The following is a 26,843-nucleotide window of genomic DNA, read 5'->3' as shown; positions in this document are numbered from 1 at the left end:
AAAGGTAACGGTAAATTCCAAATCATTTTAATCTAGTTAAAATTAAAAAGTATTTGTTAATAGAAAATCTTTTTTAACAGCAACAATAACAACAATTAAAAAACAACCGCAGAACTTTTTTACAAAATCGACTAAAAAGTTTTTTCTTTAAAAAACTTTAACATGTTTATTATCTCTGGCAGTTTATTTTTTCTTATTATTTTTCGAATAAGGAACGATCGTCGATTTTTTTCATTCGTTCGGGGTCGCGGTGACAGATACTCGTTTCTTTCAAATAAAAATAAAACCAAAGGGGAAATTGTGCGATAAATTGAATTTTAAGAACAGTTTGTGTGTGAAATTAGAATATTATGTCGCTGCATACTATCCCAGCATTGGTCACACCTTTTATTAGAGGACCGAGATTTCCATACAGAAAAAGTGAGTACTTTTTGTTTACTTAATAGGTAGTTCCACTAGCTTCCAGACCGTTTATTTCAAATATTAAAACTACTCTTATAAGGTACCTATATTTATTCATATTTAACGTACTTTAAATTTGTGAGGAATCCTTTTGCAACATGATCATATTGTGTAAAATACACTTTGTGAATGAATTGATTTCTTATAAAATTAAATCATTTTATTTCAACAAAATTTTCGACAGTTCAGTCAGTCAATCAGTTAGGTTGATTGACAATTTTGTTTTTAAGTAATTTATTTTCCCGTAGTGATTTTGACGTCGCCAATCCACGGCATACAATCTGGTTTATTTTGTGTACATAGTTATATTTGGTAGTTAAAAGTTTTGACATTATTAACGGACTGTGTTGTATAACTTTATAAAAATAGGTATCTATTGTTATAAATATGCACCTCACCACAAATAGTAGCAATTTTCGTTTTCGCCACGTTCCCTGTCTTTCTACAAAGTGTTATGAAACTCACGCAAGTCATGCTGATCAGTCGGTAAATTTTTTCCTACACATTCGGCGCCAGCTCTTAGGCCAGGATTACACTTGTAAGTTTTACTTACGTATGTAGGGACAAAGCTATTTGCTAGAATGAGATAACGATATTCATATCTCATTCTGTGCTGTCTGTCCCTATGTATGCTTAGATTTTTAAAACTACGCAACGGATTTTGATGCGGTTTTTTTAATAGATAGAGTGTTTCAAGAGGTAGGTTTGATAAATCATCATTGCACCCGTGCGAAGCCGGGGCGGGTCGCTAGTATTAAGATATAACCATGTAACCTTCATAGGTTCCACAAAAACGGCCAAATTGTGTCAGTTTAGCGAAACTCGGCCCCAGTGATCCATGGTTAAGTCACCGAACCTTGACGGTCTAGGCGGCCATGCGTTCAAGTGACAAAAACGGGCCTTAATTCTGTTAAATCTTATTGTTTAAACCAACGGCCTCCTAGCCTATTCAGTAGCTGAATCCTTGTCTTTTATTGTCGTTTAGTCTTTATATCCGAGATACTAAAATTACAGTTCTATTGCCCCAATTTGTCAGACCGAACTATCATTTTAGTACAGTCAAGTGTAAAAGTATGGGTGGACTCATCATACTCAAAATATGTCCCATAGCTCTTATGTCAGCGAATTAAGAACTATGGGACATATCTTTGAGTAAGTTGTATGCACCCATATTTTTACACTTGACTGTACATAATTGGTGACTATATCATACCTAATACCAACTATTATATCTTTTCTGTTTCCAAAACATCTGAACAATTTCCCATTAGTTTTGATGCAGGCCTAAATTACGCCGGTAACAGTTTCAGCCGATCTAAGTCACAAATTTTTAAATGTGTGTGTAATTATGTATGTCCCAATTTATTCGTTAAATAATGCCTCTCTGGAGTTCATCCTTTTAACACTAAGCTAATTTAAAAAAACCGACCTAGTAGTACTTGGACTCTCCTCTCTCGGCTTCTTACTTACGAAACATGAACAACTGTTGACCCAAAGATAATAACTTAAAATTAGCTTTCATATTATTATAATATCTCAAAATAAAAAAATAACATAATTATGGCTACGATACGATGCATAATCCCCCCCCCCCCCCCCCCCCATCGCAACCCCCGCTGTGTCAGAGAGCCGGCCGCGGAACCGCAACAGCTTGACACTCTTCGGCCAAAACTCCTTCTTGGTGGGTGAAGGCCGCTTAACAATAACTTTAATGAACACTGCTGAGAACAGTTCCGTCTAACTATTGTGTATGATGAGATACAGCCCACTGATAGGACAGACAGCGGAGAGGCTCAGTAATAGAATTCCATAAATAAAGGCGGGATTCCACCAGTGTGTGGCACTATGCGACACAAGCATTTTTGTACTGAATGCACACTGGTAGAATCCCGCCTGTACCCTTTGGTTCGGAACTCTCTAAACTTATGTGTAGCACACCACATATAATAGGTGTTCTAGGCGCCTATTTATAGTAAATTTTATTTGAAACAAAACGTGCCAGTGTAACCAAGCCACTGAAATACGGGAAACATGCATACGCTCTCAATGACATTATTAAGTAAACAATGAGCACGTGTTTTGGTCTACATAAATAACTAGAATTGTGCCATTTCAAGGATGGAAATAACTCGGCACGTGCCCGATCTCACGGGGATCGATAGCATACCGTAATGTCGCAATTTTATGGATTAAACTTTGAAAATTCCTTAGCTTCTGCCCGCGACTGCGTTTGTATAGAATTAATACTTTAGATGTAGATTTCCGTGATGAAAAGAAAACATTGTCCTTTTGCGACTCAAATTAGGCATCTCGATATCATATTTCAACTAAATCGGTCCAGGCTGCGTAGCCAACATGCCAATCATTTACGCTCCGTAGCGAACGAAACGCAACTGTCACTGTCGCACTGATATGAAAGAGTGATAGAGAGACACAAAGCGATTGTCACTTGGCTAGGCACCCAGCCGGGCTAGCACATGATTGGCGCGAGAGTATCTCGCCGCGACATAGACTACCCGTCCCTCTTTAATTCATACAGTTAGTAAAATATAGGTAGTCTATCTCGCGGCGAGATACTGTCGCGCCAATCATGTGCTCGGCCTACAGCTGTTTAAACGTGAAGAGATAACATATACACACACTGACAGGCAGGCAATGAGATTGTGATATGATGGAATTTTAGATGATTTCGGAATTATGATAGTAGCTACCCCGAATATACCTTAAGCATAATGCTGACTTTCCACTGGGGCGGAGATAAGAGAAAACCACACATCTCTTCTCCGCCCCTCTGGATTACAACCATTGCTATTGGTTGATTCCCGCACGTCTCCTCTCCTCTCATCTCCACCTCAGTAGAAAGGCAACCTTTAATGCCATGTGCAGGCATTGTTATTTTTGTAGATCTATTGACAGTGAGGAATGCAACCAATCCGGAAATAATCGGCTAGAATGTAGATGGGGTCTAGGGACCGCCGACAGGAAAGCACCTATAAAAGCGGAGCCCTCTGGATTCGGGGGGCGATAACCGCGGGGTCACGGGTTCGAATTGCGGAGTGAATGCTGCGCTTCCGGGTTCAAAAGTTTTCATATAAGTTTTGTTATTAGTTGCTAGTTACTAGATCCTCGCCCTGGGTCAAACGTGAGAGAAGCTAAAGTACTTTTTAGGGTTCCGTACCCAAAGGGTAAAAACGGGACCCTATTACTAAGACTCCGCTGTCCGTCTGTCCGTCTGTCTGTCCGTCTGTCACCAGGCTGTATCTCATAAACCGTGATAGCTAGACAGTTGAAATTTTCACAGATGATGTATTTCTGTTGCCGCTATAACAACAAATACTAAAAACAGAATAATATAAATATTTAAATGGGGCTCCCATACAACAAACGTGATTTTTTTGCTGTTTTTTTCCGTAATGGTACGGAACCCTTCGTGCGCGAGTCCGACTCGCACTTGGCCGGTTTTTTTTTACTGTTTTATTTCAAGATTTATTTACAATGTGGTAAACAACTGTCAAAGGTTTTTATAGATGGCGCGCCATCTATTGCGCATTGGGGTCCCGGGTTTCAATGGAACTTGCGGCCAGGCCATAAAATTCCAAAAAAAAACAAAGATTCAACACTAATGGTAGGATTTACAGGGGAAACCTATGTTGGCGCAATCTGTATAGAATTCAAGTCTCAAAAGCAGTTCAAAAACCGGCCAAGTGTGGGCCAAGTGCAAGTCGGACTCGAGCACGAAGGGTTCCGTACCATTACGCAAAACACAGCAAAAAAATCACGTTTGTTGTATGGGAGCACCACTTAAATATTTATTTTATTCTGTTTTTAGTATTTGTTGTTATAGCGGCAACATAAATACATCATCTGTGAAAATTCCAATTGTCTAGCTATCACGGTTCATCAGATACAGCCTGGTGACAGACGGACAGACAGACAGCGTCTTAGTAATAGTGTCCCATTTTTATCCTAAACCCTTACCCTAAAAAACTAAATCGAAGTCTTCATAACCCTCGAAACAACTAGGTACTTACACTAATCATCAACACGCTTCGAATTTCGAAAAATACCGTAACGCATCGTAATTTAAATAGCAGCACTGCAAAACGTTCGCGTATACACCTGCGCGCAATCCGTGTCACCACGTTTGCAATGGCCGACCTTGATGGTCCATACCTATACCTACTGATTAGCGCTGTTAGCGGCCGCGGAGGCCGCCGCGTTCACATGATTCGCTTCAGCACAATAAGCCTATTTTTTTTTATTTGAGTCCATTCAAATTATCTTGGCTATTTATTTAGTAGCAAGTCTATTAATGCAGAGTTCTTGACACTAGACTTCTAAATAATAATATATAGTATGTGTTAATTGTTAAACGGTAATGAACTTACGTATAGAGATGGCGCGAAATTTGTACTGAACTGTGAAACAAAATTCTCATCTACCTAAAAAACGCACCAGCTGTCGTGAATCAACCTATAAGAAATACTTCGAGAACGTACCTATTTGAAATAATGTCAGTCTCATAGAAATCGTGAAATTTTCTATAGATTATCAATTTATCACTGATATAGTACCTATTGTTGATTTGATTAGTAGAAAAATATCCATGGATATTTTACTCTTAATTCGCTCTACGAAAAATAGCTCCCTTGACTCCAAACTTCATTGTTTTTGCTTCTTTGAAGTCTGTCAACTAGACGCCCATGTCTTGGCTTGGAGCCAAATAGTTTACTATTTTTCAGCCCAAAGTCATTGACTCGCGCGCTGATGAGTCTTATGTCATCCATTTACATTGAATTTATTTTTATTTAAACGAATCGCTTGAAATATTTGTCGGATTCTTTCAATTGTTGCTAAAATTATGTTTTGGGGCAGACTTTCTGGCTCTGCGTGTAGTATTTTAAGTCCAATCTCACCCACCCATTCACATGACTGCGTTACTACGCAAAACGTGTGACTGTCTTTCTGTGTTACGCATTGGCACTTAAAATCTATCATTGAGAGCCAGAATGATCCAAGTACTGTTCGATTCTCACGGCATAATACTGCTATATACTAGAAGTTCACAGCTTAAAATTGAATGAAATTACATTGCTCTGTTGGGTAGTAGGCAAATAAAAAATAATGTAGAAATAATATTCATACCGTATAGGAAACAATATATTTCTACGTGTCAACTACGTCTTGACAACTGTGAACATTATTTAGCCGTCTTTGTTAGACTGGAATAGAGATACGAACCCCATCTTTCCACGTCACTTGCTCTTTGTGATGCCGGTGACGATAAACATTCGAGGTCACGTTAAAATCGACTTATATTATACTATACCTAAGGCTTGTGTATCCCCATTTGTTAAGCTTTTTTAGACAGTCATTAGTACTTATTGTCGGTTGTCAATAAATTTTCGAGGCTACATACAAATAGCCGGCCGAGTCGCCCAGCCGACCGAGCCGAGCCATCGGCCGGCCGAGCGGGCCGAGTCGTCGGCGTGGCTGGCCGGTAGAGTCTTTTACATACTGTTGTTGCAGTTTAAAATGTTAGACTTGAGTGCCATACCTAATTTGGTTGTCGAGTGGTCAGATCAGAAGGGCTCTGTTGATCTATTTGGTAGCGATGTTAGCGGAGTGTACGGTCATCTCGCTTCATTTAAAAGCTCAATCAATAAATCAGTTATTAGAACATACTTAATGCATGAAAATACAAATATATTACAGAATATAAATTAAAATACAACAATAATATTTTATTATATATTAAGATGTCGTAAGTAGAAATAAAAGTAACGTAATATTTCTGTTGTTCCAGGCAAGTCGCCGTTTTTCCCCGGTGTGGAGGACGCGGCGCTGGCGAGCGGCGGGGCCGCGGGCTCGCCCTCTGTGCCCTCTGACCAGGCGCAGGACGTCGTGTCGCGACTCAGCGCCGCCGGTGAGTGTGTATTAGCCCCTAGCCACCACAGCCGGTGAGTGTGTACTAGCCCTAGCCACGGCAGCGAGAGCACCCCGTGAATTCCCGTGTCCCGGTGCCCTCCGACCAGGCGCAAGGACGTCGTGGCGCGACACTCGCGACTCAGCACCGCCGGCCACCGCAGCGACTGCAGGAGGTGCCTGATGCCCTCTCCGTTTAATTTAGCAGACATTTATAATTTTGTTATGGAGGCAAAGGAATGAAGTGTTCTTACTAATAATTTCGACTGTTTGTTCCAGGTCTTTCGATGTGCGTGTCGGCGCTGGGGTCGCCGGCGCGCTCGTCGCCTGTGTCGGCGGGCTCCGAGCACGGCGAGCGCTTCAGCCGCAAGGTGTTCGTGGGTGGTCTGCCGCCCGACATCGACGAGGGTGAGTAGACTATCATTCGATACCCTTTCCTCGAGGAGGGTATGAGAGGTTTCGTCCGCGTTCCTGCTGTTGAAGCTGTTTCGCATCGCGCCCCACCGCGTGGGGCGGTCCATTCGGTAGAGAGTAGAGACTAGTGTACTGTCCTTACTGTCATGCTGGCTGTACACGCTCGTCAAGAGCCTCTCGCCGAGAATCTCTACACCGCTCCGACCCAATAGAAGAGTAAGAGCGAGACGAGAGGGAGCAGTATGTACACTCGTTCTCGGCCTGTCTCCGGGGCTTCCGACGAGTGTCTACAGCCGGCATCAATATCAGGCGTAGTGCTCGCAAAATTCACACTTAGTGAAAAGGCTGGCAAGGGCCGCGCCCCTTTGAGGGCACATCGAGCTTCGCCGTCTACCTATATAATGAAAATGAAAATATTTTATTTCATTAATAAAATGTTACATTACAAGGTAGTAGGTTGGGACTTCCTTTTAAGTATATTATACCTGTATCAGGAAGCCCCGATAAATAATATTGCAGAACAAATAATTTTTGTATGTTCACGTTGGAATTTCGGGAAGCTTATTTACTATCGCATTCGTCGATAACGTAACTTTCGATTAGTTGAAGAATTTTTAAATCCTGCACTCTTATAGGCATTCCGGGAAATTATATAATATCACCCGCAGAACTGAGATAAAACTAATGACACTTGAAATATTTCGAAGGGCTTATTATTGTAACTAAATCGTGCCACTGATCTTGACGTGTAGTTTATGCGTCAAAACAAATCGTTTCTGTTTAAACAGTATATACAAAATAACTCACACGTACCCAAGGCCCTCTAGTCAATCGATACCCTTTACCCCAGAAGACAATTTTGACACTCGCTTTGTAGTGTCAGAGCATTGTCCGCCGCGGCATTGTGCCATTGTGCCAAATGGGGTCAGTCCAGCGCTGGGCGTAATCGATACTGTGACGATTGCGGGGAAAGCAGGAAACTTTATGTAGTGTCTTTTATCTTTTGAGTTGAGTCTAAACTTGAAGAACTACTCGTTTTTACGACACTGCGCTTAAGAAATTTCCGTGTCATAAGTCCAGAGTCGAGTTCTTTACTCGAGCCTTCGAATTTAAAAACTTCGTCAAGGATTTTGAAGGTTTTATCTAAATTAACAGTAAAGATGTGGGCGTTATTGCAACGCCCGGAATTGTATGTGAAGACATTCGAGAGCTCTCTGAAAATGATTTAAGTCTCTACAAAAGTCTCGGGGTCTCTAACTGATAACAACTCAAGTTTTAACTAGAGTTGAAATAACTAAGTCAAGTCTTAAAACAGAGGACTCGATGACTAGTCTTGACCAACACTAGTTATAACATTTAAAACTTTCGCGGTTTAAACACATATACACTACACTACACTAGTTAGTTAGTGCTTCTGGGCATTTCCCACGAATCGACATTCGACAACCATTGTGCCTATTTTCCGTGAAACGAGGTAGCGCTACTCTAACCACCCCAACTTCTCCACAAAGCCTAGAAATGTTTTCCAGGTTCCTAGCTGCCTCCTTTAGTGTGCACGGAGTCCCTAGGTATTTGCTCCTGTATACTTTTACTTGTTTGCAGTTTACGAGAATGTGTTTTGTTGTTTCCACTTATGTGTGTATCTACTTAATATATTATCTTGTTACCTATGTTACATATGACAAATGTTCTACAATTCTCGGACAGATACACGATTTTACTTAAAAAAATTAGTAATGTTGTGTTTCGGACTAAAAATTAAAACCATGTTCAATGTTTATAAAGTAACTTTTTTTTCTCTGAAATTGAAGATGCAGGCTAATGCTTGGTCTGCATTATAAATGTATAAACAAGTGTTTGCGCGTTTCGCAGCCGATTGCTACTTACTAGGTTTTGATGTTTGCACCAGCGTTGCTCGGCAACCGCACTGCACAACCGCGGCCGAATCTGGGGGTACTAATGGTGTTGTAATAGGGTTAGAACGCCCGTTAATTGGTTCCCAAACTAACAATTATAGACAGCCGGTCTATTGAGTTTGTAACCTATCGACATCACTAAATGCGTCAATTATAAAACGCCTCGACGATTAAACCGGTACATTTAGTTAATTGACCGATATTATAAGTCAAATTATCAACGTCAATCAACGTACTTGTAATCATCAAATTCTTAGCGATATGCTGAATTTATAGTTTTTTTTATTTTATTGAATTAGTAAGAGGGTCTTTGTTCAATATATAAGGCATAAGACATGACATAGTAGAGTATGTACAGTCGAGTTCACAAACACACAACAACAACACAACACAACGCCAACGTATTTACACGCCCCTATAGGGTGTCTTATAAGACACTGATAATAAGGTAATGTGAATATATTTTTTGGAACGTAAGCTGCAGAGATAACTGAGCCCCCCTGCAAACAAGTTTCTGTCCAGGGGGAAGTCAGTTATCTCTGCAGTTTACTATATATTAGTACACTACTTGACTAGTGAAGAACAAGTCCACACCTAGCTTACAGATTGTTTCGTCACTATCATAACTAGTGGCCCTGTGAGCTGTAGACCTCGTGAACCCCAATGACTCCACCATTTTGAAAAAAAAAAACCGAAATCTGAACCGACAAAAAAATATATTTATTTTTTGAACCTGCTCACAAAATTTCACGAGAATCGCTTAAGAAAAGCATTTTCGTCCAAGCTGAAACGGACACCTTCGCTAACGCTCGGTCAATGATCCCTATAGTTAACTTTATACTGCATGTACCTAACTTGCCATCTTCGTGTTTCAGATGAGATCACCTCCTCATTCCGGCGGTTCGGACCGCTGGTGGTGGACTGGCCGCACAAGGCCGAGAGCAAGAGCTACTTCCCACCAAAGGGCTACGCGTTTCTATTGTTCCAGGTTACCGCCATTTTTAACCATATGTAATGTAGATAGGGATTTAAACATAAGTAGTTACTAGCTAGCACTGATGAAGACTAGTTGGTCCATCGTGTATACCCTCTATCTCAGTAGTAGGTACCTACCTCCACACAGAGATCACAAATTAAAAAAAAAGTCAGATCACAGATCCTAAAATGTAAGAAACGATGATGACACTGTATAAAATGTTGACTACTAGAATCATTCATGGACTTTATCCCTTAGGAATGTTCCGCATCAGCATGTAACACTGCCAAACTCTTCAGTTCGATTACAACATTGAGTAATGGCAGCAGCGTTCAGTGATGTAGCCTGATGTATAATGGGAGTGCCTCGTGAAATTGTTCGGATTAATCACTCCCGCTTCTTTCCGTTATACGGGACAATATTTCCATCTTCACTTAGATAGTTGGCAGTCCTCAGCAGTGCTTTTTTTCAGAAATTTCCTGCCTCGCACAGCTAAACTGGAATGAACGCTCGCAGTATTTCTGGACCAATATGACCTTCAAGCCTTTTCTTGAAAATAGCGTATTCCCATCTTAAAGGGCGTTCTAGTTCCCACTCATGGTGTCTCACTGCTCGAAATCGTGGTTAAGCCGTATCAGCATAGTTATAACCACGGATTCCGCCTTCAATGATTCTATTTATCTATTGCAGGACGAGAGCTCAGTCGCAGCGCTGATGGAGGCTTGCATCACAGACGACGACAAGCTGTACCTCTGCGTGTCATCGCCCACCATTCGCGACAAGCCAGTGCAGATCCGTCCGTGGCGGCTCGCCGACGCAGACTTCGTTTTGGATGCCTCCATGCCGCTGGATCCGAGGAAGACAGTCTTCGTTGGAGGCGTTCCTCGCCCGCTTAAAGCCGGTAAGTCTGTGTTTTCAATCATCCTATAGCCTTGGATCACGACAAGCTGTATCTCTCCGTTGCATCGCCCACAATCCGCGACAACCGGTCCAGATCCGTCCGTGGTGGCTTGCCGACGCAGAGTTCATCCTGGATGCCTCCATGCCGCTGGATCCTAAGAAGACAGTCTTCGTTGGAGGTGTTCCTCGCCCGCTTAAAGCCGGTAGGTCTGTGTGTCTTAGATGATGTTATAGCCTTTGATCACGACACAGTGTATTATTTCGTGTCATCGCCCAGCATCCGCGACAAGCCCGTCCGGATACACCTGTAACGGCTCGCCGACGCAGACTTCTTGCTGGGTGCCTCCATACCATTGCCTTATTCTTTAATTTTCTGCACCATCTGTCCTCATTTATTTCTCTGGAATTGCTTTTCCAAGACCTTAAACTTTGAAGTGCGATTGTGGGTAGTCTAGCTAGGTGAAATGTTACCTTTGTTCATAGATGAATTACCATTTAAACCCTGACTTGTTTATTGCAGCTGAACTGGCGATGATTATGGACCGACTGTACGGTGGCGTCTGCTATGCCGGCATCGACACCGACCCCGAACTCAAATACCCCAAGGTACGTCTACAGTAGATAATGTAGAAGATTAGAAACACATGATTTATCTTTTGGGCATACAGATTATTCTGCCTGTTTTGGACACTGTTTATTATTAAATTAAATTAATTATAGCAGGAGTAGAGGTGTCCAAAGTATAGCCCTAGGGACGGACGGGGAGTAGAGGCAAATTATTTACAATTCGTTCCACAAAAAGGAAGCGGAGGTCTGGTCCTGCCCCTCGGACCAAAAAGTTTGAAAGCGATTTGTATTTCGATAAAGCAGTGTAGTGTCTGCGTTCCTTAGCCCTGCAGAGGTTAGATATTGTCAAAATAGTACTTGTGAAAAGTATATATAGTTTATATGTTTATAATTGTGTTGTTGTAGGGTGCGGGCCGCGTGGCGTTCTCCAACCAACAGTCGTACATCGCGGCCATCTCCGCGCGCTTCGTGCAGCTGCAACACGGCGACATCGACAAGCGGGTCGAGGTATGTACCCACTCCAGTCTCCAGTTCCAGTCTCCAGTTCCACTCTCCAGTTCCACTCTCCAGTTCCACTCTCCAGTTCCACTCTCCAGTTCAAGTCTCCAGTTCCAGTCTCCATTTCCAGTCTCCAGTGATGATGATGAGTATTGGATGTGGGGTCATGAAGCTTTTGGAGTCCGGTTTTCCACTATGGGTTCACAATTCACATTCACAACTTCAAATGACTTTTGACACTTGGACGTGTGACTTTGCCATATCATGGGGACAGTAACCGTGTTATAAGTTTCAGTAGTTGTTGGTCATGAACTAGCCATTAAATTTGCCGTTGTCTGCAGGTGAAGCCGTACGTGCTGGACGATCAGATGTGCGACGAGTGCGCCGGCGCACGTTGCGGCTCCAAGTTCGCGCCCTTCTTCTGCGCCAACGTCACCTGCCTCCAGGTAATTATACCACACTACACTAAGGGCCAGTTGCACCAACCACAGTTAACAGACTGATCAACGTCACGCAGCAGTGATCTATGAAACTTCCTTCAACAAGATATAGCAAACGCTTTGACGGTGGCAGACGGTTTTGGTGCAACCGACCCTTCCAGACAGAGAGTCACAGTTACAGGCACAGCTCGGAGATGTAGGTCCCGAAGCTCAGCTGCGCCAACATGCCCTGCCTAGCTCCTGGTAACTACACTACCGTCACAGACAGTTAGACACAGCGCTACTAGCGCTAGCTTTGAAAGGTAGGGGGCCAGGGCACAGGGCGGAATGAGTAGAGGGCTTAAGGATAAGTCCAACTTTTAAGGTGATATACTTCTTTTAAGCTAGCTCTGCACCGATTTAGCAGCCAATTGTGGAAGAGGCTCTAAACACGTCATTTTTTTATATTGCTATGGATTCTGTCGCTTGCCAAATTGTAGAGTTGATTTATACTGACTTTAATAAGCAGATGATACTCTGGGTTGTCTTATAAGCATACATACTAGTTCTTTGGGCACGCGGTCTGAAAATAATTTTAAAAACATGTCTGACGCGGACTAGTTTTTCGTGATGAAATAACTTTTTAGGAAATACTACTAAATGAGTACAGTGAATAGTTCCTCAGTGGTATTTTATCTATTCCAGTACTACTGCGAGCACTGCTGGGCGACCATCCACTCGCGGCCGGGGCGCGAGTTCCACAAGCCGCTCGTCAAGGAGGGCGCCGACCGCCCGCGCGCCGTGCCCTTCCGCTGGTGTTAGTGCCGTCTCCCTCCCACCACGCCCACACCCACACCCCTCCCGACCCCACCACACCCCGCGGCAGACCGAGACCACTAGTGATGAGGTAACCACTAGTGGTGAAGTAACCACTACTTAGTGTGATAATTTTGAAGTTGCCATCGCAATTTTGGACGGTTAGGTAATGAGATCGCGAACGCAGTGTAAGTGTAACCAATAGTGGTAGGCTGTATTGAAACGTGGCATTGACTAAGTTTTTCATGATATAAAAGTGATATTGGTTAGGCTTACACTAGTGGTTACGCTGACACTGGTGGTTACGCTCTGAAGACGCTACGTGCTCTCCGCACTCCCGCTTTACACTCGAAGTGACCAAAAGTATGGCTGTTTACATCTCGAATAGGCCAATGGCCGACTAAGACATATTTCAACTAAGCCTAACCCAAACCACATCGGAGGTAAAGGATGGAAAACGCTTCATCCGAATAATTTCTGTATACATCTTTTTGGTAAATTCTTTTAATACTGGATACGACAATGCAACTAAAATAAAAAGCAACTTTATCCAACGTTTAATATTAAGCAGATAGGATCAAGTAAGAAAACAATTGCTAAGTTTTCTTAAGCGGCCGCCATTTGCATTCAGTGTGGCCGTTGAGAAAATTAACGAACGATTTTCGATTTAAGCAAAGATGTGTATCCTTAAAGTAAGATAGTTGTCCGTTCGTCGTTTGTGGGTAAGCTCTACTTGGCGCGATCACTCGCGCCTTATCCTAAGATTAATGTAAGACATAAGTGGAATGTCTGATTTCTCAAGATAATTGTACCTGTGTAGCTAGAAACAATTTCATAAGTTTCCTCGTTTAGATTTTCGACTTGGATATTGTTGCTATTTTTTCACTTCGGCGTCCCGTTCTTACGGTTAGACAATTTTACTAAACTTAATCAGTTTAGCGCCGACGATTATAGAGGGCGTTGACTTGGCAGCGCCACAGACTATAGCAGCCAGTGTTGCCAACATTTGACATTTAGGGCAATTATGATTGACGAATGTCTCTTTCTCTTTAAAGCTAGTAGGAAAGAGATAGAGAATCAGTCTCTACCGGCTGCTAAGAGTTTGTGCGTTGTCCTCGGGGTTTTGTTAGTCTGTTCGTTTCCCTGGGAGGCGGTAGGGACTGGTTTTTAGTACAAACGAAAAAAAAATACGTTACCAATTTTGGCTGTAGTCTGGCTCGACGCGAGTATATCTCTTTTCTTATATTTTAGCGTTAAAAACTATGATAATAAAAATATTTTTTGGATTCGCCGGGATAGTGCAATAGACAGTAGTTTAGTATACTATAAAAATATATTAACCAATTATTAAACTAGTGTAAATATGCGGTGGTTCACGTTTTTACCCTATGCTTGTCACTCGCGTTTGTTTGAGGTTATATTGGAGTTGAATTTGATGTTTTGGAATCGGAGGGCTCAGTGTGTACTTAATGAGGCGACGGATACTGACGGCGACGGCTGACATCGTATCCCGACGACCACGAACGCATATAGACTGTAGAAAAAGACTTGTGCGAATTTTTTGAACAATTTTTTTCGTTTGGAAGCGGTTTTTTCGTGTCGTGTTTTTTCTAAATTTTAAAAGGTGAGGCTATGAAGTGCCTTGGTGTGTGTGCCCGCCGGTGTGTTCAACTCCCATACGGGCGTTCGTTGGGTTCGTCTGGATGCACTTTAAATTATTGTTTGACATGCGTCTGGGTTTCTCTAAAACTACCATTTATGGCAGCTGGTAACACTGACGCGCGTAGTAGAATTATTCTACCGTTTTTGACAACTGTCAACTGTCAAACGCGACGGCAGCGCCCGGGATCACCGCCATCCCATAACTTTAAAATATATAGTTAATAATCAATTCTCTAAAAGTTAAGTAGGTACAATTCGTATTGTTAGTAGATGCATTTTAGTAAAATTATTTGCCATAAAACAAGACGCATTGTGGGACTTTTTATATTCATATTATATTATCGCGAGCCGCTCTGTGGCCCCTGTAAAATTTAGGACAAAATATTTGAAATATTAAATAATATATATTTTCTTAGTCTTTAGAAATCTTAGCTATATATTGATATATATTTCGCGATATAAAAAGTCGTATGAAGCGGATGCACACTACGTGTGTTAGTAGGGAATAAAATAATTGCAATACCGAATGGTAAGTCGTAGAGTTCCTCACGGGACGGACTCCCCATACATTTTTCACTCCGCACCTAAGTTACTCCTAAGTTAATCCTTCACCAGACAAATTTCGACTACATTTTCAGACGTCTCTATTTACTTTTGATTTTTATTCGTAGGAAATTCGATTTTTTTATCCGTTTATTTGTATAATTTCACTCGTGATGTGTGCATTTCCCGTTATTGGTGGTTCTTTTGTATGAAATTGCTCAATGTTTTTTGTAATTGTTTGGAAGTGCCCTCCCCTCCTAGCGGTGGGACGCGTGACTGTGACTTGATACTGGATGCTTGATACGTGTCGTGTGGTAGCACTGTCCCATTTTTGTATTTTTATATTTTTATAAAAAACGAAATTGTGAATTCGGACGTGGTCTTTTAATTTACGCGCAAAGTTAGACTTCAACACGCTGGACGGGAACCATTTTTGTATAACTTGATGCGTTCCGACTCCGCGCCGACGCAAAGCCGACCTTAGTCGGCGGCGTCTTTAATTATAAAAATATATAATTGGTGTTAGAATAATACAACCGAGGTGAGTTTGGGATATGTGGTCTGTTGCGAGCGGCTGTGTCTGCTAGTGCGGTTGGTCTTCTACACGGAGGATTTGTATCGTTTCTTGTTTTAGGGAGGTTTACATTTCTCCTATTTTTTGCCTCGTTTCTTCTTTATAGTTTAACCGTCGGACTAAAGGAAACAGTGTGAAGTCAGCGTTTCTCATTCGATAAATCGCATGTCACTGTAGCAATCGTTTTCTGCCGATGCTCACTTCATGCTCATTCATTTAGTAGTCGAGTTTCCTTTATCTTGTTAAGAATTTTCGATCGATTGTCGATCCTTCGATTTCGCCTCGCAGTATTTAGTTTAGATCTATTTAATTTCTATGAAAGGTCTGATTTTGAGGGTTTTGTAGCGCTTTTCACGTGCGAAATAGTTTTTTAGTTGATTTGGAGTGCCCTTTAGTTTGTAGCTGCGAGGTGACGTTTTTAGTTCGTTAGTTTGTAGGTTGTTTGTTTGCTTGGTTCCTCGTTTATTGCCGCTACGGCTTGTTCTCGTTATTTATACGTTGTCTGTTTTTCTATTAATATAACTAGCTGACGGGTGTTCATTGACGTTTTTTAATTTGGGAGCCGCGGCGACGTACTGCAGATTGCTAAGAAGTTAGTGCTACTGATTTCAGAGATTGAGTTCAGTGAAACATAGCACTAGCTTTGTTGAATAACTTCGAACTTCTAAAGTTCGGGTGCAGCGGCTTACGTCGTTATGGTCACGGTTCGGTCCAGACTTTAGAATAATCGCAGAAACGCAAATACGATTGTTGACGGTGACTCTAAAGTCGGGACAAGACTTCGACCAATGTGACATTTGTACTTTTTTAAAATATCGTAGCTATCTTTATGATGTAAAGAGTTGTTGTTGTTTCGAAGTCGGTGTTTCGTGCCCTCGTCGTTTATCTCTGAGTGAGTTTCTTCGCACTATTTTTCACTGCATGTATATAGTGAATCAGTACGTTGGATTCTTAAGGAAAAAAAATAAAAAAAGCGCAAAAAAATAATTTTTTATCGACGCCTCAGGAACGGGGTGGGCGCGACGCGCACCATAGACCTCGAGGTTTTAGCGAAATTATTAATTAAAATAATAGCGAAAGTAGCGCAATTCATGAAATACCTACCTAGTTGAAGTATAACGTATACGGTGCGGTAGTACCCACACCGTAAGCTAGACAATATTAAGTTTGTATGGAATTTCTTGCACCGTCGAGTGTTGGTTTCAACCACTTTGGATTTCGGTATAGCAAGCTGGTATGCACAGATGGTGCGATGAAATTATTTTTTTAACAAATTTTGAAATTGGACAGCTCTCTAATGCTAATGTGCTATTTAATGTTGATTGTATTAAATTAAAACGCGAATAGAACTAAGTCCAAGGGTCATTAACACGTGTATAAAGATCTGTCATTAGTTCACGTGCGTGACAAAAAACAAAATCACTCCCGCTGTGTTTAATTTAGTATCGTCAACATATTGACTTGAAAACGCAACCGGTCATATTACCGTTCTGAATCATTTTATTATTTATATAAAGATCTTCGGCAAATATAAATCCTAGGTAAAACTAAATAGATAATCTTGAAATTGTACAACTATCAAGTTTCGGATCGGATTGGTAATATCCGTATTGCAGTTTTCAAAACTACGATTCAAAAAAGGGCTGTCCCCCACTGTATTAAATTAATTTGAAATAAGATTTATATATACTGATATTTTTATAGACGGTTGTTACATAGAATCAATTTTGTTGAAAATTGAAGTCTCGTTTCGATTAGATTGATTTGCTATTAATATTGTCCATATTCGTTTGGTTCAACGGTTGTAGTGAATAGACACACTTAGTGAGAAATATTTAAGGTTATTTTTAAGATTTCCTTCTAGTAATAAGTATTGGTCGTTGTTTGCTAACTTACTGGCATTAGGTGCGTTGCTGTTAAACATATCTGGCCCTGTTTAAGCACATTGACATTCTCAATTCATAGTACATTACTGGCTCAAGAAGTAAACATTGACGTTATGTACCGTCGTTACTTACCGACTAGAAATGTACATGAAATTGTCAGTGTCAGATGTCAATTGTCAAGTTAAGTTTGGCCTTTGCATCCGTCAATGGTTATTTATTTACTCTTGAGTTTCTAATGACCCTTTCTAACAATAGATAAGACATGGTCGTAGTGTATGTCATAAGACTCATAAGTAATCTCCCACATAACATAATAAGGTGCTTGATATTGCTGACGAATGACACATGAATGACCAATTGGTCACTTTGGTGCTGCTGTTAAAACAAAATATGACTTCAGGACGTTTTTTGTTAAAATACTTAGGTAATATTGGTATACAGATTTCGCAGACCAGGCCAGTGATAAGCCCCATCCACACTCGCGCTCGCGGCTTCGCGCTGCGTAGTCTGGAGCGGGCTATAGGATCTTGTAGATGCAACATATTTCTTTTGCCAATGTTTGACGTTGAACCAAACTAAAGTGGGCAGATTTTGACTCGTTTACACTGTACAGTTAAATTGTTCAGGTCCACTGTGACGACGATCTTCACGCTTCTGTTCTAGAGTATTGTGAAAACTATTAAAATGAATTTGAAACTTTTTCACTCGTTTTGTCTTGTAGTTTTGGGTAAATTCTAGCAATTTTATTGAAACACGGGAAATAAACACGCGAATCACGATCATTAACAACGAAATCATGTTCTTGGTAGTTTTGATAAAGTGTTTGAATTTACCATATCGCCGTTCTTGTCATGGGGTTATCATTAGGTCACTTGCTGATTTGCAAGAGACCTTATGCTCATCCTTTACAAGATTTTTATTTTATTTTGCTCGTTCCCAAAATATGCTGCATTCCCGAAGTACCTATTACCTACCAAATTATTTTGATTTCCATTAATGTGTAATGTGTACCAGCATACCCAGGTTCTGCTATTTTGGGAACGTAGCGGTAAATGCAAGGAACCGTGATTTTTATTTTGTGTGCTTTGACAATTCCTTATTTTTGTAAGTACATTTTTTAAGCCACTCCATCTTTACTGACCAAAGACAAGATGCGTCCCAAAGATGCTACCAAAAAGACAGGGTTGCCAGCGCAGCGCCCGCCATTTTCCTATTTTTACTTAATTCCTGGAGAAGGCTTAACACACGTTTTGTATTCTTTTTTTATATATCACCCGCTTGTTTGGATGTATTTTAGGATTCCTATTTATTTTTTACCTTTTTTGTATAACTTTTTTTAAATTTTATCGATTGTTTTGAATAGTTAGTAGTGTAGCCGTTTGTATTTTAGTTTTTTTTGTATTTGTATATTAGTGTTAGTTCGTTCAGTATTGTTTTTGAATTTGTATAAGTATACACACACTAGATATATTTAAGCTTTGCCAATATAACATTGAGAGTGCACATTGGCTATAAGACGTTACATTTTAAGTATTATTTATGTATAATATGTAATATTGTCAAATGAAATAGATACCGAATCGCGGAATAGATCCAAATTTCTAAATCAGAGCTTTACCAATGATAAAATATTTAATTCACACGAATTTTTGTATTATATCTATTTACCTAGGTGTAACTATGTAGTCTTGGATTTACCTGTGTTTTATTATTTTATGGTTAAGAATGATTTATTTTTGTTGTTTGAATAATAGTATTACTTAGAATTATGAAGTAGCTTGTCGGCCGGGTGGGTAGTTGGAATATTTGTTGCGAGTCTGGCTACTGCTTTGGGTCTGGTGTTTAATGCACTCTAGTCTTTTTAAAATTACTGGTGTTATTATATGCGTCCCCTTTTGGCAAAGTTTTGCTACAAGAATGTACAGTCAACAGCAAGAGAAACTTGCTAACTAACTTAGAGTTGTACCAAGATCACTGCAATGATTTTGATAGCATACGCAGTGCAAGTGGTATTTTTATACGTCATAATTTTATAGAAGTTTGACGTTTAACAAAACTCCAAACTCTAACTAATCTTATTTCGTTTGCCTCATTCCACAGCTATTAGAGATTAAACCTTTAAACGCCATTTTATACAAAAACGTCAATCTCACGCCAACATCGTTGGCGCAAGCGATTCAATATACACCATAACCATAATCAAAACCATGGGGTTACATTGACAGCCGTATGCCATAAGTTCGTTTATAACTCTCGTAGGCACTGTTGGCACTTTTCAGGATAACTAGGTTTTCTTGGCATCCAAAGAGTGTATGGTGACAGCTGTCATCTCTATACAATTTATAACCTTAAAATACAATCTTGTTGAGATGACGGCTGTCACTGTACCCAAACTATATGAAAATTACTATAGGTGAAGAAATGGGGTCGTATACGAAAGCCTTACGCCATTAAAAACAGACCTAAGCCTATTCTAGACTGTAACAAATATTCACTTAATTCTAAATTGTATAATGTAGTGTTGTTGCCATGCCGGCAAGTTGTAGTATTGTTTAAAACTGAAAAACTTGAATTTTTATATGAATTTTATTATTATAATATGGTATTTTACTAAATATTAGTCCAATATTAAATCTTTATACGATTGTTTTATTATAAACCCTATTTATTTTGATTTTGAGTTGCTATATTAAGTAAGACGACAAAAGGTATTTATTATACTCTGGCAAACTCACTGTCAGTAGAAAACGGTGCGGAAATCAAATTGTCTATGAGAGGACAACCCTACATTTTTTAAATTTATTTTATTTATTGACTGACGAAAATGGTTTGCCAAACTATAATAACCTTTTCATCGCCAAAAATGTATTCCGTAACATGGCAACCACTTTTGTCAGTAGAAAAAGCCGGCAAATTTGAAAAATGTAGGCTCGAAGGCTTATCGTCCCATACAAAATTTGAATTTCGCGACTTTCTACTGACAAGTGGTTTGACCGGCTATACCTATCTACAATTCTAAGGGTCGGTTGCACCTAACCGCCTGTCACCGTTAAAGCCAAAGAGTTAGGGTCGGTCGCACCAAACTGTTTGTCATCGTTAAAGAGTTCGCTAAATTTTATTGTATGGAAAGTCATAGTAAAACGCCGCGGCGCGCCGGGTGACGTTGATCAGTCTGTCAAGTGGATGGTGCAACTGGCACTAGTAAGTATAATAGGTAAAAGCGTTGGATAATAGTTATTTGTGCAACAAGAGAGGAAACCTGGTTTTTCTTGCGAGTCCCGATTGAGTTGCGATTATTTTTGAGTCCCGAGAAAGCGAAAGATCCTATAATTGAAAGAAAAGAATCTGTTAGAATCTTGAGCGTAGCGAGGAACTCAAAAACACGAGATGTAAAATAACTTTGCTCTCGTGTGACACATATAATTTTTCAACTCAGTAGTGAGAACATATTAAAGGTTAAGTATTTCGAATTTGTAATAGACCGAAGTATGAAGTGGCAGTTCATGGCCTTCACTAAATTAAATAAGTTTTTGGCATAAAATTCATTTTTGGTACAAGCTTTTATCGCTGACTGTACTTTTCTTTCCACAGGCAACTAATACTCATCGAGACAATTCTAAAAACCTCAAACACAATTAGGTTGTTGTTTTATCACAGAGTTCCTATGGCCACCTCCTGTCTCCATCATCAGATCAGGTCGATGGTACCATAATATTGCATTGTCACCCGACTTACATATGTATGCAAATTTTCAGCTTCATCGGAAACCGGGAAGTGGGTCAAATTTAACTTGCAAGATTTGACCCTTACAAACATGTGACATACATATTACCACAGACAATATATTGTCTGTGATATTACAAACATACTTACATAGGTACATTGTAAGTTAAATAAAATCTTGTAAAAATTTACTTTTTTTCGCTCCCTGGAGTGAGGAAAGTCGCACTTTCTTGAAGTAGGCTTGTTCGAGCTGCTGAGGTGAAAATATTATTGTATGGGAAGTTTCATAGATCTATATATTTTTATCTATTATCTATATATATATTTTTTCCTCACCAGTTGGCGCCTCTGTTGATGGTGGTCCAAAAGACCAAAGAGGATATAATAACAGCTGTCAGTCGTTGAAGTGACAAGTGACATTTCGAACTATGGAAAAGACCACCATCTACACTAGCGCCCCTAGCGGCGAATTCATACGCGTTAGCCCTCATTATATGGTTCATGTTATACTCATGTCCCAGAGCCTAACTAGCGCCACCGGAGAGATTAGGAACTATTATTTAAAGCTGAAAGCGGGCACTTTTGCAACAATTCTGTCATAAGAGATTAATTATAATAATAATAAAAAAATAACAGACGTTTATTCAAGAAGTTGTAACATAGGTACATAATAAAAGTACATATATACAAGTACAAGATTGACATCCTTTCTATACCATCCATAGTCGCGCACATATTATTATGGATGGTATAGAAAGGATCGCTATCTCTTATGGCAGAATTGTTGTAAAAGTGACCGCGTTAAGCTTTAAATAATAGTTCCTAATCTCTCCGGTGGCGCTAGTTAGGCTCTGGGACATGAGTATAAGATGAACCATATAAGGCAACAAATAACCCGACCAAATTACGTAGGTTGTTTTTGGTAGTATTTCGGTGTATGGTGGCGCCGCCTAATTACTGTTTTTTGATGGACACTTTTCATCCATAGAGATTTGGCTCCTTTATACAGTCTCCATGCATATTATACTTACTTTACTCTTTGGTCGCGCGTGTGCACAGAGCGGGCGAGTATGAGCGCCGCTGACGCGGGCGCGTGTGGCGGATTTTACCAAAGAGAATTATTGATTATACCTACAGTTTCACCAATGACCGCGTGCGCCCGCTCCGTGCACCCGCGCGACGTTAATAATAACTGTGCCATGGCGGGTAAGAAAAAAAAATTCAAAACGACAAAATTGTAACTGGTCAAGCAAATCTTGTCAGTACAAAAAGGCGGCAAATTTAAAAAATGTAGGCGCGAAGGGATATCGTCCAATAGAAAATTTGAATTTCGCGCCTTTTTCTACTGACAAGATTTGCTTGACCAGCTTTACTTTGAATATTTATATCACCTACCGCTTGCCTACCGCCCTCTATAATATAATCTGGCAAAATAATCATAGTCTGTCAAGCAACTTTGTCAGTAGAAAAATGCACGAAATTCAAATTTCCTATCTGACGATAACCCTTCGCTACATTTTTTAAATTTGCCGCTATTTCCCACTAACGGAAATGGCTTGACAGACTATATGTCACTATGTCAGTAGAAAAAGGCGCGAAATTCAAAATTAGTATGGAGGACCTTAGTGCGGTCCGGCGCACGTTCGATAGTGTGTAAGAAAATGGATGAGTATTGTTTTTTTTTGTTCGTACTTACTGACAATTTGGTTTGACCAACTATATTATTTTGACTACACGACTACACCAAGGTCGCGGTCCGATACGACCGCCTGTACCAAGCCTGTACTTTTAAAATGAAAAACGTCTAAACAACTTTCTATTCTGTTTGGCTTAAAGACCTCGCATCCAGGCCAAAATGATAAAAAAGAAATTGGGCTTCTGTCAATGTCAATTGACAATTGTGTCATTGTGTCAATCTGTGTATGAACCATATAAACGAAATTTATTTATTTATGCTAAAATTTTATGTTTACCGCTTATTTTCACGTAAAGGAATCGTTTACAGAATTTACAATGCTTAATTAAACTTTTTTCCTCAAACATACGTACTCTTTTATCAAAAACAATGGTGGAAAGTGTGAAAACGAGTTACTATTTAGATGGTTCCGAGGGTAACAAATATATGTTACACTCTTTCGGTAGTCAAGTTACGATCACACCACGGCCTTCTAATCAAAGAATCACTGAATTCAACAACTACTGTTCCCACTGCGATCTCACGTTCGAAAACCAAGTCGAATGCGAACACCACAATGTTGAAATGCACGGGCAGAAAAAAATACTTACTTGCGGCATTTGCACCGCTACTTTCCGTAGGCAGGACCATTTAAAGCGGCACATGCTAAGTCTACATTCTAATCAGAAGTTCTGCTTATGCCCTGTTTGCGGGCAAGACCACAAACGTCAAGATTTACTTCTGAAGCACATAAAAAGAAAACACGCGACAGGACCGCAGATTTACCATTGTAGAGAGTGTGAATATGAGTGTGGTAGTCTACCAGAGTTAGAGAAACACGAACTGACTCATCTGCTAACGGAAAGACACATCTGTCCGCACTGTGAGACATCATTTAAGCGCAGAGACCATATGCTCCGCCATGTGAAATCGCAGCATCTAAACCAGTTCGTAGTGTGCCCACTGTGTTCACAAACTTACAAACGGAAGGACCATCTGGTCAGACATGTTCGGGAAAAGCATAAAATGGGATTTTTGAACGGTAAACTTGTTAAGTCTTCAGATATCATATAGAATGGTGAAAAATGAAGTTATTTGCTGTTATCATCACAAGTAGTTAAGTTTTTTTATCAAGAAATAAAGCCATGCATATTCAAGCTATTAAAGGGTCCAGGGGGCTCTTCGTAATATTGTTATTGTTAATTAATTTCTTATAAATAGCAACACTATCTGTGTTAAGCTTTATGGGACATCTACATTGTGAATCAATTGGCAGTAATAAACTGTTAGACATTTTCAAATTTAATTTGCATAGTATGGTTCATGGCTGTCATGAGGGTCAATGGGTATCCCATTGTAAGTATATTAAGTTTAAAAAAGGCAATTAAAAAACCACAAGCAGTTCATACTTTAGCAACACTGTAAGGCCTGAGTGGACACTCGAAGCGGAGTGCTCAGCGGGGTGTGCAGCGTGGCATCGGGCTAACTAGCTCACATCAGCCAATGCCTGCTGACGCCTCTATCGCTCTTATTGCGCAGACATAAAGGGTTTTTTTCTATTGGCTTTTTCCAATTCCGTGTCGCTATATGTAGGGAGACCCTTATTTATTAATTTGAGTGGTATCTGGGTTGGCTTTGGCTTTTATATAAATACATATAGACAATATTTATTGTAATATTTAGAGATTCTATACCTCTGCAAAAAGTAATGTATATAAGAAAATTTCTTATATACATTACTTTACCTCTAAGAATAATTTGATGATAGTTTATTTATTTATTATATATGTTTTATCTCTGACACCTAGAGACTTACATCTCTAAACAATTTTAGTAATTGTCTGTTGTTTGTATATTTTTTATTAGTTTTTTTGTGTAATTCGACATTTGGACTGGATACATCTCTAACAAAGTATCTAATATTTCATTGATTCCATATTTGTAATTGTTTTTTGTAATTTTTGGTTAATTGTATTGCTTGTAAAAATTTACATGTAAAAGTGCCCCTGTGGCTTATTTGCTAATTAAATGTTTTATACCTATTTTCAATTGCTTTAGGAGTATTTTTGGTTGGTTACCTAATGGCAACAAATTATAAATTTAATAAGATAAACTGGCCTCCCTCAATAACTACGGCCAGAATATAATTATACAAGGCACATCATACGCTCGAGATATTTCATCCCGGCTAAAAACTATCATCTTGATCCTTAGCAATTGTATTGGCATACAATATTGATGCTAATTGACATTGTATTAATTGTATCTGTGAATTGTATATTTTTACTTTAGAGGAGCTAAGGCAGCTGTCTGACCATGGACAAAAAAACCGGACAAGTGCGAGTCGGACTCGCGCACCGAGGGTTCCATACTTTTGTAGTATTTGTTGTTACAGCGGCAACAGAAATACATCATCTGTGAAAATTTTAACTTTCTAGCTATAGCGGTTCATGAGATACAGCCTGGTGACAGACAGGCGGATAGTGGAGTCTTAAGTAACAGGGTCCCGTTTTTACCCTTTGGTTACGAAACCCTAAAAAGTGAGTAGTAATGATATATTTTCTTGCGCAAGATAACCGTGCGAGTGCATGCAATCATTAATTGTGTACACTTTCTGGCAAGAGATTTATCTTGAAAACCCATACCTACCTGCAATGTCAGCAAATTTAATCTCGCTGTTTTCTGATGCCATCGGTCAGACACCTGCCTAAGTATTACATTTCATCACACTATTATTGCGCGTTATTAATGCAATAAAAAATGTAAAATATATAGGTAGGTATAAAGTTACGTTCTACGGTTGAATGACGAATACAAAAACAACTATATAGTTTCACAAACAAATCATCACTGGCTAAACAAAGTGATGATTTTTAAATAATTAAATAATTAATTAATAGTACATATATAAAAAGCATTGTAGGGTTAATGTTGTATAATTTTAATTTTTATTAATGTTATTTTATATTTTTTATTTTATATTTTGTAATGTGATAATATATGGGGTTTTGAGACCTGAAATAAATGATTTTTATTTTTATTTAGTTTGGCAAGCCATTTTAGTCATTAAAAAAATGCGACAAATTAAAAAAAAATGTAGGTTCGAAGCGTTTTCCTTCCATAGAAAATTTGAATTTCGCGCCTTTTTCTACTGACAAAGTGGATTAGCCAGAGTATATAGGAATATATATATATACCACTGTAAACTGAATTTGAACCTTATTGCAAGAGATTAAGGCCTAGTACTGGCTAGCTGCTGTTGTTGTTAGCACAGTCGGCATCTAAAGTAGCGTAAGGTGGTAAGATTGAACGGGGTTTTCACGAGGGGTAATAAATCGTCCGTATGCCCAAAGACAGATATAACTCCGTAATAGATGTATACAGTCTAGGAAAAAACGTGCCTCGAAAATCAAGAAAATTTGATTCTCGTTCAGAGGGCGCTACTAGCTTTGGCTTACTGTCGTATAGATGGCGTTGACGGTTTCGTTTGTTATTTAACAATTTTAACGCATATCAGTGAAAGAGCATGGGTCAAAATCATAAAAATAATTAATGCAAATAAAAAAAATCATTTATCCATATTTAAATACATTTTATCGTATTTTTATAAATATTTATTTTTAGTTTTAAAGTGTGTCGACAGATGGCAGTGAATTTACTGGGGTTACAAAATTTACTATGACAGTACCGCTCTAGTATAAGTTACTCTATGGTATGCCGAAGCATTACGGGCGATTTTTCATCTTACCCCGCATGAAAAACCCGTTCAATCGTACCCCGACGCACCTTATAGTATAAAACTATTCGTCAAAAGTGTCTATCTCTACTTTTGAACGAAAACCTTCTTTGGGAAAGTATTCGAGGGTGGCGGGTACTCTTACTAGTTA

General features: G+C 39.5%; 1 protein-coding gene across 3 annotated transcripts in view; it reads left to right on the top strand.

Annotated features, from left to right (window-relative positions):
* LOC134753278 (translational regulator orb2-like) overlaps window positions 1-20,197 on the top strand; it is a 110,886-nt gene extending 90,689 nt beyond the window's left edge. For 2 of the 3 annotated variants that reach the window (XM_063689120.1, XM_063689122.1), the window contains exons 3-10: window positions 6,269-6,388; window positions 6,667-6,795; window positions 9,593-9,705; window positions 10,384-10,594; window positions 11,114-11,199; window positions 11,566-11,667; window positions 12,000-12,104; window positions 12,783-20,197. In XM_063689120.1, coding sequence (XP_063545190.1) covers window positions 6,269-6,388; window positions 6,667-6,795; window positions 9,593-9,705; window positions 10,384-10,594; window positions 11,114-11,199; window positions 11,566-11,667; window positions 12,000-12,104; window positions 12,783-12,899 — 983 coding nt within the window. In that variant the 3' untranslated portion in view covers window positions 12,900-20,197. Of the gene's footprint in view, window positions 1-241; window positions 421-6,268; window positions 6,389-6,666; window positions 6,796-9,592; window positions 9,706-10,383; window positions 10,595-11,113; window positions 11,200-11,565; window positions 11,668-11,999; window positions 12,105-12,782 lie in introns of those variants that run through there. The other variant, XM_063689121.1, reaches the window with a different exon arrangement.
* Window positions 20,198-26,843: the final 6,646 nt, after the last annotated feature.

Source organism: Cydia strobilella, chromosome 26 (assembly GCF_947568885.1).
Source record: "Cydia strobilella chromosome 26, ilCydStro3.1, whole genome shotgun sequence".
NCBI classification, from domain to species: domain Eukaryota; kingdom Metazoa; phylum Arthropoda; class Insecta; order Lepidoptera; family Tortricidae; genus Cydia; species Cydia strobilella.
Note: the sequence above shows the minus strand (reverse complement) of the source record. Positions and strands in the feature narration are given on the sequence as shown.